This window comes from Ambystoma mexicanum, chromosome 4q (genome assembly GCF_040938575.1).
Source record: "Ambystoma mexicanum isolate Mex_15411 chromosome 4q, UKY_AmexF1_1, whole genome shotgun sequence".
NCBI lineage: Eukaryota > Metazoa > Chordata > Amphibia > Caudata > Ambystomatidae > Ambystoma > Ambystoma mexicanum.
In genome coordinates, this window is record NC_090928.1 from 213,188,976 (window position 1) to 213,203,304 (window position 14,329).

At 42.6% G+C, this 14,329-nt stretch overlaps 1 protein-coding gene across 4 annotated transcripts in view; it reads right to left on the reverse strand.

Moving 5' to 3' along the window:
• TIAM2 (TIAM Rac1 associated GEF 2) overlaps positions 1–14,329 on the reverse strand; it is a 552,861-nt gene that overhangs the window by 55,668 nt on the left and 482,864 nt on the right. For all 4 annotated transcript variants that reach the window (XM_069607743.1, XM_069607744.1, XM_069607746.1 and 1 more), the window contains 4 exons: positions 11,870–11,978; positions 11,054–11,233; positions 9,270–9,388; positions 3,552–3,660 (listed from right to left, as the gene is read on the reverse strand). In XM_069607743.1, the coding sequence (XP_069463844.1) occupies positions 3,552–3,660; positions 9,270–9,388; positions 11,054–11,233; positions 11,870–11,978 (517 nt within the window). The remainder of the gene's footprint in view (positions 1–3,551; positions 3,661–9,269; positions 9,389–11,053; positions 11,234–11,869; positions 11,979–14,329) is intronic.

A 14,329-nucleotide genomic window follows, 5' to 3' on the forward strand; every position in this document is an offset into this window, starting at 1 on the left:
TTCGAACCACTGCAGCATCACACATTGACCCCTCCTAGCAGCTAGAAGCCTGAATCAGTCCAGCCCAACTGCAAAAAGATCCCATGACCACCCGACCTGCATCGTTGAGAGTCCTCTTCGGCACACAGAGCAATCGCATTCACCCCTACTCAACGTGCCCGAACTGAGCTTGATCTAGACACATCTACATTCAACATGGGTTCAACATCCATCAAGAACCGAAACTAAGTACTCTTGGCCCCGAACTGTGGCCCTAGAGACTGATTAGAGAACCACAGCACCTTCTTTCACCCAAAGACATCTTTATTGTGGTTGGTAATTTGCCTATCACCCTTGTATTCACACTCAGAGAGCTACCTTCTTCAGTCTATTGCATTATTTCTGTCTTTCCTCAGGGGTGGGCTTTGTACATTGTTTTCTTTCCATTTAGTTAATTTGCAAATGGTGCGTTTTCTTTAAGTATATATATTTTTATAGAACCTTGATTGGACATTCCCTTTATTTTGAACTGTTATGCTCTGCAGTTTGGGTTGCTACTGAATCACATTCTCATCCCTCTTAAGAGCATTGCCTTCCCCCTACCCACGTTACCACAAAAAGCAAAGCAGCTCTATCTCTTAAATGTGCCCGTTTTACCTTTATGATTACGTTGGGTCTTGTTTTGTAGAAGTGTGAGGGCTAAGTGGGCATTTTTATCCCTACTCATCCTTGTACTCCTGCAGAGCAGAATCCAGTTTGTCACACCATAAGCAGACGTACTGTGTGGTCCTCCAGCAAAACAGCCCTCCCTCGTCTCCAACCAGTGTTCACTGGTCTAAAACCTAGAAAGTATCTTTTGATGAATACTTTTTAAATTGCAAATTAATGTTATGGAAACTGCTTAAACAAATTAAGCCATTGAAATAAATCCCAGAAGTACTATACTTTACCTACAAGATCTCAATCACGTGTTGTACTTGCAAAGACCTCTGCCCTGGGCTTCCCAAAAAACAGTGTCATTATGTCTAATAATTTACAGCGTCGATGCTCTGAGGCCTCTGCACTCTATTTCAAACTGGCACTTCAACCGCCCCCTTTTACTCCATCTCTATTGCGAAAACAATCCACATAGAAGGCCAGTGTGTTACATGTCCAACATAACCTTCATCCACAGGCTCGAAAGAAGGTCAGCCAGCTTCAACAATATTAAAATTCCTATTTGGACCATGACTAATCTTGTTTGAACGGGTTCTGGTAGCTAAGAAGGCATATCTAACAGCCAAAAATTGCAGACCTGAATTGGCTAGGTGCAGGAAACAGAGCAGTTTAGCATTATGCAGATTATAAGAACCTTTAGAAATGCACTTCATGTAAAGTGTTTCATTTCATGGTGCATGAAGTCCTCGCCTCCTTTCAAATGTGTATAGAATCCTGACAGAAGCCAGACTAACCCTTTCATCTGGAATAGAGTTGGCAAGGATCATATGAGGGACCTTTAGAGAGAATGACCGAGTCTGATTACCAGATCTACCTGCCCTATGTGTGGCATGCAGAGACAATATTTGGAGTTCAAGAGTTGCCAAATTGTGTATGCTAAAAGTGCCAGACCTACTGCAGGACCCATGAAATCCCAATTGCAGGGCACCCTTCACTTCAGCAACCTGAGGCTGTCTACAGACATCACCAAGATATACAAACGGTATACGAAAGACAGCTAAGAAAACCACACTGAGGAATTGTGGATCAGAACATAATACTTCTTTTCCTCTGCAGTAGTAAGGAGGGAATTATTGAGGCAATAAGCCCTGAGACGTCGGGCCATTACTGCCTAAGGTAATGCCCCTGGGGCCCACAGTTACAGGCCTGAGCGTAGCAAAGGCCTTAACGAAGGCCCCAGGGGCATTACCGTAGGCGGTAATGGGCTGCCGTCGAGGGTCTTATTGCCTTAGTACCCCAGCCCGTTAGACCGGGGAACTCATGTTTTTTTTTTTGCCTGCGTTGCATTTCACAGCCGAAAAAAAAAGTTAGAGTCACAAAAAATGGCCGTCGCGGACACAAAACTTAGTTGGTCCATTTTCTCTTTCTATGGCAGCAATAGTAAACAAAGAAAATGGCCGCCATGGAAAGGGAGAAGGGACTACACGTAGTCCCTTCTCCCTTTCAATGGTGGCCTGAAAAAAAAAAAAAGAAGACGACAAGCGCGAGGGGCGCGCAAGTTCGAGAGCGGGATTATCATCTGGTAAGGCTCACAAGTGTACCAATCGGTACATTTGTTTTGAACGAAAAAAACAGTGTCAGGTACTAATTCTAGTTAAGCCATGATTAGACCACTGACCAAATGTCCTTTTTTTTTACACTAATGTACACTATCACGTTTCTGGAGCCAATGCACAATCAAATGAGGTTTAGGTGACTTTGTATTTAGTGGATCATTTCTGATTACCTTCCACCAACAAAAATGAATGAAAACTATTTAACAGCTAAAATAACTTTTACTAAACATCACATGCAGATGGGTAGGTCAGTTCTCCATCCCCAGAGCCAGCTCTAACAATAAGAGTCAGATGACGGATGCCATACTTTCTTATTCTACGAGCCAAAGAGCATGGCTGTGTAGGTTCAGAGGTGTTCCCATTGGCAAGGAGCCACACATTAAATTGAATCCTTTTTTCGTAATACATTTTATTTTTACCTAAAACAAGTTTTGTTTGATGACATATTTACTTTAAAAGTGCTATATGCCTCAAAATGGAAGAATCATCCTTAGGTTTTCTTCACTCAGAAACACACTTAAGTTGACTCTACTGTTTATACACCTATCTCCGACAGACCGTAAGGTGACACCACTTTTCTTACTGTGGAGCTAGTAAGATAAAATGGCTGATTCATGGAATTATTTGCACCGAAAAACGGGGATTTGTGCGCCTTTCTGCCCGCAAATCCCCATTTGTTAAATAGGGATTTGCGGGCAGAATGGCGCACAAATCCCCTTTTTTCGGCGCAAATAATTCCATGAACCAGCCCCAAAGTAGCTTGAGCAGGAAGGTCAAGCTGCTCTTTCGCAGCACTCTACAAGGGTTACATGACTGGAGTTGCACGAGAAGGATTCCATTAGCTCCATAGACAGTGTAGAGCTGGGGATGAAGTATTTAAACCTACGCCCTACCTAGTGAATCGGAATAAGTGCTAACTTTAATTTGTCTAACCCAAAAAATCTTCCCATGCCCACAGTGCTGCCTTGTATGAAAAGCGAGGGATGTGACAAATTGCCATACAAGGGCACACTTCAAGAGACGTTGTTCCTGCATATGTCTCTTCTGTTTTCTTTTAGCATCTAAAGTCACTTATGCTTTGATGAAAATAAGAACCCCCGAGACATTTTAAGTAGAGTAAAAAGGATCTCTCCATTTACATCATGGAGCCTGGAGCATTTGTGCAAGGATGGATGGGGCAGGGCTTCACTGGCCATGAAATATGCTTCAATTGGTGCGCCACTTTCTTTTTTTGTCTCATGGTTATTTTTATGAATGGGATATGTTTCTGAAGACTGACAACAACATCCTTAAACTTACCAAATACTGTGAGATCAAGGTCCTTTCTTGCTTTTCCTAGCGACGGGAAAGAGTTCAACCAAGTAACTGTTGCATACATGAGAAGTTCGCCCATTGAAAGTTCAGTAACCTGTAGTTCATGGAAAGAATGAACACATAAATAACATTACCAAGAGTAACTGGGGAATGTATCATGTTATCAGTTGGTTGATGTCATACCAAAATCACGCATACTATGATAATGGCACGTTTCAGTTCTAAAACGTTAACATCCTGTGTATGGAGCAGGGTTCTGGAATCGGCGGTTCTCAAGATGTTCTGGGCTACAATGGCCGCAATCACTTACCATTGACCGTTGGCCAGGGACTGAAGCGGGTTATGGACGTCAACATTTCCATAACCCTAAACCATGGTCCATCTGAGGCCTACATTTCCAGCAATTCTACATTCCAGCACCAATCACTAGCAATTTCATTCAGCTGTGTGTAAATTGCCATTGTTTTTTTTAAACATATGAAGTGTTTCCAACTCCATCACAAAATTGGAATGACCTAGAATTGATTCAGCAAAATATTATTTTGACTTTCTAAATTACACACGTGTAAAAATTACTTGGGGATTTTACAATGCGTATATAAAACATCCTTTATTTGATCAAAGATTTACACTCTGAAGGTGAAGAATGTGAATTTGCTTCATGAAATTAGCCCTAAAACAGCAGTGAGCTTTATCTGGCCCTGGACATGTGTGCCAATATTTAGGCTTTTACCTTGCGAATCCTGTTGGTTGTAGATTCATAAACAACACTGCTCTGAAGAGTGTTTACACCATTATCTTATTTTCTATGGGGAGGTGCTTAACATGGAGGCGTTAAAGCGAGGTGTAATACTTTTATGATTCCATTCAATGCTCTGCCCCATTTCGTACCTTTTCTAGGGATAGGTGTAGCGCAAAGCAGAGTTTAAATCTCCATTTTACTTTCCTCCTCATCTTGGAAGAGGACCTGGTTTTACACTTGCATGAGATTTTCATGCAGGGGAAAAACTAGTGGATTCCTATGGAATACATCTTGCATTTTGCAATTGGTAAATAGCAGGCAGATTTAATAGGGATTCCTCATAAAACGCTGCCTTTTTTTGGTTTTACAAAACAGCATAAAAGTGAAGACCAAAGGCGATTTCACCTTGATTTACTCGTCATAAATACACTCCCACACTTTTGTAAAACGCAGCGTTTCCCAAGTCACTAAGGGCAATGGAGAAGTTGGCCCCTTCCTCATTGTACCGTAGAGAGGCTTCACCTCACTGATGGGGCCCACATCGCTGGAACACGTGTCTGGGGTTGCTGATGGAACACTTGTACAGAGGAGAACTTCCTAGCATAAGGCTGCTGAACTGCCTTGTGGGTGGGACCAGACTGATATGCAAATTGATATGTCTTCTCTGGGAAGGGTACAGCGAACTACAACGCGGTTTTAGACCATCCTCAGTAGGATACGTCACCTAGAGTAGCTTATCTGAACCATGATTATTCTCAGTAGGGGGGCTCCCACACTTCTGTGTATTCCACAAGGATTCATTAAACAACGCTGCCTGCAAAGCGTAATTTGCAGGCAGCGTTTAATTTTGTACAAAAAATAGCATAAAGGCGATTAGGCCTTGATTTCCTCCTTACAATTACATTCTGCCTTGTAAATTATGAAAATGTCATGCAGGAGGCCCAACAACACGTACATGCGAATGGTGGTGGTCTACTGCATACAATTTGCATTTATTTTAAAATGACCCATCCCATGAAGTAGTTGACCGTGGAGTCTCTTTGTGTGAATCCCAGATAACAATATTCATTCCATAATTAGTCGAACATGCACGTCTCCAAAGTACCTGATGGTTTTCTGGAAGCAGGTCACACAATCAATTAGAAATAGTTTCTTTAGAACAAAACAATCCTGATTGTCAAAAAGAAATTGAAAACGAGTGCACACTATTTAGTTGGCAAAAATAGTAATATTCACAAAATCTGCTCACTATTAGAGCTGCCAGTTTTGCTTTAACAAAACAGTCATCAAAAGCATTGCCATCTACAGACTATGGACATGTTTCAGACTAGTATGTTATCAATGTTCCCCGTTCTATGCAAGGAAACACAATGATCATTTATTTATGTGGGGACTTCAACGAGTTGCAAAAATATGAAGGTAACCTGAGAGCAAAAAAATCTGAGAACTGAACAAAATGGAATACACAGAATGGGTCAAGGTAGGTGACCAGAGATAATGTGAGTCATGTCGCCCCTTATTAGATGCTCATGGGTTTTTGCACATTTTAGCATTTACTTAATATGTACAAGTATTGATCAGTTGATGCCCAGCTAAAATATTCCAGAAGGAAGAGGATCGCACAGGCTTACTAATTGGAACATGAATTATGGCTAGTTTTCAAGAAAAGCCATTCCAATTTTTATTTTTAGAGAAATCGTTAATATGCGGTCAGTATTTTTTTGCTGGTCAGTTAAAGGAAAGTATATGGTTTCTGTGGCTTGCATACTGTTAAGATGGATCTTTAGAAGCAGCTCTGAAGGTGTGTTCCGAGAAACCAACCTATTTTAGTTAACAGGGAAGAGACACTTTGGTGTAGACAAATTTAATCAAGGTAATGTAGTTGAGCAGTAAGGCTTAGACTTCAGGAGATATTGACGTGGTGTAGTGGTACAACGAGACACTCAAAGGGCACTCAAGAAATACAATTAGAGAGTGAGTATAGAAATGCACCATTTTATATGACCCATCACCCTTTAAGCAATGAAAATCACAGGTAAGCAGTACTACTACATCAATACTATAAACTAACATTCATTCACAGATGGTGCCCTCACTAGAGATCACCCGCACTTTACTTTTTAAACAGTTGGAAGTATTCAGATATAAAACAGGAAAACTAAGTAGTAAAGCAAGTGAAAAATAGCTACAGCAAAGCAAAAGCAATTTTAAACCAAGTAAATAATGTAAAAGCAATGGAAACAGTTTGACCTGCTTTATAAAATGAGGTCTTTATCACTTGAGAATTAATTTACTTCAAAGGAAAGTAGACTCAGTAACACTATGAGTCACAAGTCCTAGGTAAGTTCCTGCTGATGAGAGTTGAAACTCTTTAAAGTGAAGAAAAGAAATTGTTCTGGGGATGAAGAAACAAAGGTATGTTCAAAAGATTAGATTCCACTACTCTAGAGGAAACCTATGGGGGATCAATGGTCAGAACTTCACCAATACCAACCAGGCAAGGAAGATGTAGGGTGAGGACTTTGCACCTGTACAACCCTATAGCGTATGAAGGTGGTGGAAAAAGGTATGCAAGCTCGGCCCCTTAGTCCAATTACTCTACAAGTCCCCCCCAAAGATGAATAGAGTTGTGGGGCCCACATGCAATTGTTGATTCAGTTGCAGGGGATCCACAGGTTGCAGGGAGGGGGTTCAATGATCGTTTTCAGGATTGAAATCGACTAGGCAGTGGTTCTACACTGCAACATGTGTGTTCCTTATGCTTTGCAGTTGGATGGCCCAGGTACCTCGACTTGCAGTCCACCAAAGGGCCCACAAAGACGTAGGGCCCCAGGACATGATGGAAGCAGGCAGCAGTAAATAATACTGGAATTAGAAGGTGGTAGGCCTCTCACATGGCGAGAATAAAGACACTGCTCCAGGTTTTAGGCCATAAATCGGTGACCTGTGTAGTTCCTAACCGAAACTCTAAACAGAGCCGAGGCCCGCCAAATGCCCTGGTTGGACCTGTCCAGCCCACAGGATAATTTGACATGCTTGTGAAGGCTCTACAGGGAAGAAATGTTGTGCAGTGGTCCCGGCAGGTTAGTCCTACAAGCCAAATAGTCAAAGCACAGATGAGCGTCTTCAGGAGATCAATCCAGAGAGACATATAAAAAGCCAAAGATAAAGGTGACGCTTTGTTCTGAGCAATCTACTTCTGTAGTTTGTATTAAGTGTTTATGCTGATACTTTGACTCATGAACATCACACCTGTTATGTTTACGTGTACACCCCAAAAACCTGAGTATATTTAGTGTGCTGACACTATAACCCTTTTTAGTAATAAAAACAAAATATAATGCTACAAATAAACCTTCTACTATTGCATAAACACATATATTGAATTTATTTTGTATTACAAATTTAAGTTACTTTTTGTCAGGGTACTTAATTGACAATATTAGCTTCCACCATTAATGCTTCTTAATGGACGTCTTAATCTTAATGGATGGCTTCAACGGTCGCCCTCGGGTTTTCAGGGGGCTGGCGATCTGAAGAACAGTTGCAGTCCTCCTTTTATTCCCAAATTCGAGACCAGGGTCACCCCTAGCCTACCAATGGTAAGGACTTGCACCAGCTCAACTGGCAAGGGTTGGATACTCATGTACAGCCTCTTGCCCCACATCTGCCCAGAAACAGACATTCCCTGACCTGAGTGAGGATTGGGACTAGATTGTTCCAGCCCCCACATCTGGCCAATGCTCATGTCTGCGCTTTGCCCAGGAAACTCAGGGTCAGAGGCGTAGCTAAGGGGTGGGTGGGGGGGGGGGGGCTATAGCCCCGGATAGAAGCTCAGGGTCTACAACCAGAAGGCTAGTTCGCCCTGTGTCCCGACAGTCCCGACATTAGCATTGCCCCAGATCTTTTCCAGACCTAGGAACGCCCCTGCTCAGGGTTTTGCCCAGGAAAGGGCTTACCTTTACCTTGTATGCCTTTCCTCACCTGAGAGGGCACGAAGAAGGCCAAATGACATGATGGCCTGCGGAGGGTGCGAAAAACGTGTGGCACAGCTATTTCAAGTATATGGTACTCAAAATGGCATTATGCAGTAAAATGCAACAGTGCATGCGAGAAACATGAAAGAAAAAAAAGTAGAAAGGTATCTGCTGCCACATAGCCATCACGGACACACTGTGAACGTAACAGAAGTTTTACTAAAATAAACTGGTAAAGAGATATAAAGTAGCCATGCCACACTTCACTGTAAGGTAACGAGTGCAGCATAAAAATGATAATCTCACCCTGCACTGGTAAATTTATGAACTGTCCAGTGTATCCAAAACAGATGACCTAGTCAAGGGAAGTAAAGCAAAAAGGCTTTGCTTAGTTCCAAATGTCAGGACAGAATTAAATCATAGCAAAAGGTTGGAGGGTCCATTGATATTAATGGAGGGAAAGCTGAAGAAATACATCTTTCCTAACACACACAATTTCACAAATGGAAACGCAAGGTTTTGAAGTTTGAAACATAGGAAAGGGGCAGGACTACTTCGGACAAACTCTCAAAAAATTTTACCTGAATAGATCATCTTCAGAATAATGTACTTTAAATCAAGTAGTGCCAATCAAGTCTGTCTCATACAGAAGCGTTTCTATAGAGAATTCTGTGTAAAATCAACTTCAGTCCACGTAATTCAATGTGAATATGTTAAAATAAGGGGATTGGAAGGGAAACAGGGTTAGGGGACTTGATAACTACGAAACTTGCCCCCCACCCAACTGAAGCAAGGGGACATATCCTTTTGGAGGCTTTGAGGAAGTCATGAAAACAGAAGAAATTAGCTGCGCTGATCAGATGTCTTTCAACGTGGTCCCTTACAGCAGGTAAGACCTCCAATCCGAGCCCTCTTGGAGAGATGGACCCTTTTGTGCTAATAAAAAAATGTCTGACAACCACAAAAAAAAAAAACACCATTTACCTCTTTCTCTGCCCCGCTTTGTTCTGCAACCAACTGGTCGAAAACAGTCCCATAATCTTCGTATATCTTCTGCATTTCATTGATGTGGCTGGCAACTTTCTCCATTGCCTTCTGCGCTTCTGTAAAGGTGTGAACAAATTGTTTGGTCATTAGCTATATCTAACAATATTCTTGCAATGATTTTATGGGCTGCAGTCATGGTCTGTAACCAATTATTGTTAAAATAGTTTTTCCCCTCAATGGATACCGACTATTATGTTTCCTTTAAAAAGACCTTTGCTGCGCTCCCAAAACAAGAAAAGAGTCACAGATCTTGGTGCCGGTGTGATGTTTTAAGGCGATTTGTCAAAACAAAACAAAAAAAAGTGTGCCTGCTATTGTGACTATCTGGAGAACCAAATCAGCATTTGCAAGATACTTGTGCGAAGAAGAGCACAAACTATATGCACTGTAATATAGTCGGATACTGCAAACCTATTATGTTCGTTGTCTGCAAATAAAAGGCAAACGCAGACAGCACATTCACACTGTAAAGAGAAGTCTACTGTGATTTCTTCTAATACAACTATAAATGGAATTGGTTTTCTAGAATATTTTTTATGCAAGAATGGAGGTTCTGTGCAACCCTCCAAATGATCATTTTTCAGAAGGTAATGAGCCACATGCAGGCTTTGTAATACCAATGGCGGTTGGATTTTTTTTAAAGAAAAGCTTTAATGAAGTAAAAAGAAAGTAATGTGTTTTTGTAATTTCTATGCCAACTAACATCCCTTAACTACATTGTTTTATGATTTGTATCATAACATGGCAAATTAAACTTCAGAGCAAACCAATGGCATGGCTAGTGATCAGGTTAAAAAAGGGGATACATATTTATGGAATTCCCCAGAATCCCTAAAGCTGTTGTCTCATAGGGACGTAGTATCCACACACGTGTGAGTGCATGAGGGAGGTCTTGTCTGAGACAGTCGCTCGGCACATGCTGCCTTCATCCTTGACTATGCACCGAGATGGAGGAGCATTAGCCTCGCCACCTGCTTGAGCCAACATGTCCCAGTTAGAGGACTTTAGCTTGGGTAGCCTGCAAGGCAGTGTAGAACACCACAATAAAAGTGGATGGGACCGACCAACCAAAATGGAAACTAATGAAAGAAAAGCAAACTGAAGTGCATGTATAATATTGCTTCTGGCAATAGCAGAAGATTAACAAGGTGGCCAAAGGGGAGAAATGTATGCAAGAACTGCAGGCCAGTGTTGAACCTTAAGCAGCAATGCCACAGAACCCCGGAACAGCAATTAACACATCAATAGAAGTAGACTCTGAATACAGCAAAGTTACCTAGCAGATCAAAACATCCGACAAGAATGATATGCGTGGAGAGGGCTAATGGGGTACACAACATCCTAAATATGTGTAACTTTATGGAGTTTGGTAGCCATGTTAGCAAAGGATTTAAAAAGTAAAGAGTTGATGTTTTGTCATATCATGACACTGGGTCCGCTTTCACCAAAAAGGGTACATCCAATCACTGGCGTAGGGGTTGAGAGCATCAACCGAAAAATGAAGCAGTTAGGCGACGGGCACAACCTTTCTAGATCATAATGCTTCTACAGCCACAAAAAAACGTACATTCTGAAAAGAATGTGGCGGGACTCGATGAAAATTACAATTAACACATTCCCTAAAAGGGAACTAGAAGTTCCAGTAAAAATGATCATGGAGACTTAGTTGCAAAATGCAAAGAAAATAACATTCCCATCCATACTCCAAATAGATTCTGTACCTGTCAGATGGTAGTGTTCCACACTCTCGCTATCTGTCAGAGACACCAGTTCTTTCAAGAGCAAAGGATATTTCAGGACTCTCTGGACAGGCTTGATCAGGTATGACTCTAGTGTGGACGAATGCTGATTCGTTGGGTTTCGCGCATCTAAAAAGGCCTTGAAATCACTGTCTGTTTTAGCTGTGCATGAAACAGAGAATTGAATCAGGTGTGGAATTAAGAAAGTTACAACTGTTCATGAACAACGCCTACTGCATAAAACCCGACAATACAAAATATGCCACCGAAGGTGCAGGAGTCCAGGGCTTGGGGGTGTGGAGTCAAGAGGGGTGTAGTCAACATCAATAGTGAAAAGTAAGGAGGGAACCGGTGCTTTGCTTTCACTTTAAAGTTAGCAAAGTCCTTGATATCATGAGGGGGACACACAATATATATATATATATATAAAGAATAACTGGGTAATAATACAACCTATCAACTGATGTTTTGATGGGGATGGGCTTGATCTTGTTTTGTAGGCATATTTACTCACTTTAGGTGAAAAGCTCAGTAAGTATTTGACTACAAAACCCCTTCTACAACTCTTAAGGTTTTCACTGAGAGTTATAGCATTCAAATTAAGAGCAACATTTCAACATATGATGTACTGTATCATAATGTTACATCAGAGGGTATCACTTTCTCTGAGGGTGGGGGCGTTGGGCTGAAACAACAAAACAAGTTGTCCAAAGCCCACAGACAACAGATTTAGTATCTTTGGCACCCCACGCGAGACACAGCACACGCAATAGAGCAGAGCCAAACCCACATGCATACCTCTTTCCAGTACTTTCTGAACCTTAATATGATTTGAGCAGAACCCACTGTACAGCTTGAAGTGGTCAGCGTAGTACAAGAAGGAACCTCCAAGGGAGAACAGGAGTTTCTGAAACCAAGCAGAGTTTCAAATGAATGATGCGCACAATGACAAGCAACTGAACAGCTTTTTACTATGAAAATATCAGATATTGTATTCGTTTTTATAAACCAAAGACATTATTAATTTTGGTTATTAAGACATTACCAAAGGTACTAGAGGGCTCTCTGGTTCGTAGAACAGCATAGACTAGAACATTGGTCATCTCCTTGACTTTCATCGATTTTGAATTTTATTTGTTCACCATGTCATCAATCTTCAGAATACTATGGACAGTTTCTGTAGAAAGCGTTAAAGAACTGATAGATACCAAGGAAGGCTGAACTAGCAAATACCCTAAGATACTAGAAGGAACAAGTTACTTACCTGTAACTCTTGTTCTCCAGCATGGGTCTGGCATGGATTCACATGCTCAATGTTATTCTCCATCTCAGGCTGGGAATCCACTGTAAAAAAAGAAAAGCAGTTTAGCTTTAAACTTAAACTGCTCATCTCCTCTATTGCCCATCAGTGTCCTTTGGGTCATACTGCCCCCAGCCAATGACACTCATCCTCTTAAACTCCACCCCTGGTGTCCATCTTCAGATGTGGTAGCGCACACAACGTGGCATTATGAACCAAGACAAGCCAGAGAGGGGAAGGAGGGAGGGTTTGCATGTGAATTCATGCAAGACCCATGCTGGAAAACAAGAGTTACAGGTAAGTAACTTGTTTCTTCTCCAGCATGGGGTCTTGCATGTATTCACATGCTGATGGATATGATTATACAGCAGTACATATTCACAACCAGGAAAGATGACAAGGCTCATAGAAGCAATACACTTACCCCTGGAACAGACTCACTTCAAAGAAACCGGTTGTGTAGCACCGCTCAGCAGACCCAGGACTCATCCCTGGAATCCCTGTTGAGACGGTAGAATTTCATGAAGGTGTGGGTAGACCTCCATATAGCAGCCCTGCAGATGTCGAGCAGGGGAACATTGCCTTTGTCGCTGCAATGGTGGAGTGGGCCCTCAGCCGGCCTGGACGCGGTCTGTTGACCAAACAATGGCAATGCATGATACAGTTGAAGAGCCTCCTGGATATGGAATCCTTAGACAAGGTCTTCCTGTGCCCCACATGTCCAAAATTGACTTGCAGCTGAAAAGTCTTCCGAAATTCCTTTGTGCGTGCCACACAGAACTTCAGCGCATGAGCAACGTCTAGCGAATGCAATGCCCTTTCAGAAGGCAAAGGGTTCGCAAAGAAAACTGGTAGAACCAAAGGCTCATTGAGATGAAAGTCTGACGGAACTTTCGGCATGAAGGAAGAATGAGTTCACAGAACAACTTTAGTGGTGCGCAAGGACAAATAAGGAGGCTTACAGAAGAGGGCCTGTATCTCCCCGACCTACCTGGCCAAGGTGATTGCCACCAGGAAGGTGGTCTTCCACGACATAAACTTCAAAGATGCATGGTGCATTGTTTCAAATGGAGGCCCCATGAGCTTAGACAGTACCTCGTTCAGTTCCCAAGCCGACGCAGGTGCTTTCACCGGCGGGAATGTCTTGAAGAGACCGTTGAGGAACTCCTTAAAGATCCAGTGTGACCCCAGGGAGAGCATGCCCGGAGCACATGTGTACCGGGATATCGCAGCCAGGTGGACTTTGATAGACGCATAGGCAAGACCAGCCCTTGCCAGTGAGAGCAGGTACGGGAGAAGCTGCGGGCCATCACGCGCAGGGGTACAATTTTCCGCGCTTGCCACCACACAGTGAAGCGCTTCAATTTGTGCCTGTAGCAAGCAAGCATAGAGGGAGTCCTGGGCTTGGTCAGGATCTTCTTGCATTCCAAAGGCAGCAAATAATGTCCGAATTCTAAGGCTGCAGGAGCCAGGCCATGAGGCTCAGCAACGCTGGCCCGTGGTGCAGGAATGATCTGGAGAGGAGGTCAGAAGTGGAAGCAGTTGGATGGCCGGAACCACAGACAGATGCAGAAGGTCTGACTCCCAGATCTGCCTCTGCCACGCCAATGCAATGAAGATCATTTTGCAGTGGCAGCGTCGGGGTGTGTTCATCACACGTAGTAATAGCGGAATAGGAGGAAAGATGTACAGGAAGAGGCCCTCGCAGTGGGACTCCCAACACTAGAAATTTTGGGGTAAAATCTAAAGATGGCCACTAGGGGTGGAGCTTAGAAGGACGAGTGCCATTGCCTGGGGGCAGTATTACCCAAAGGACACTGATAGGCTATAGAGGAGACACACGCTTTACATTTGAAGCTAAACTGCTTTCTTTTTACCGAGGATTGCCAGCCTGACGACAGGGAAAATTCATGAGCATGGGAATCCATGCAAGTCTCCATGCTGGTGAAATGCCCCAA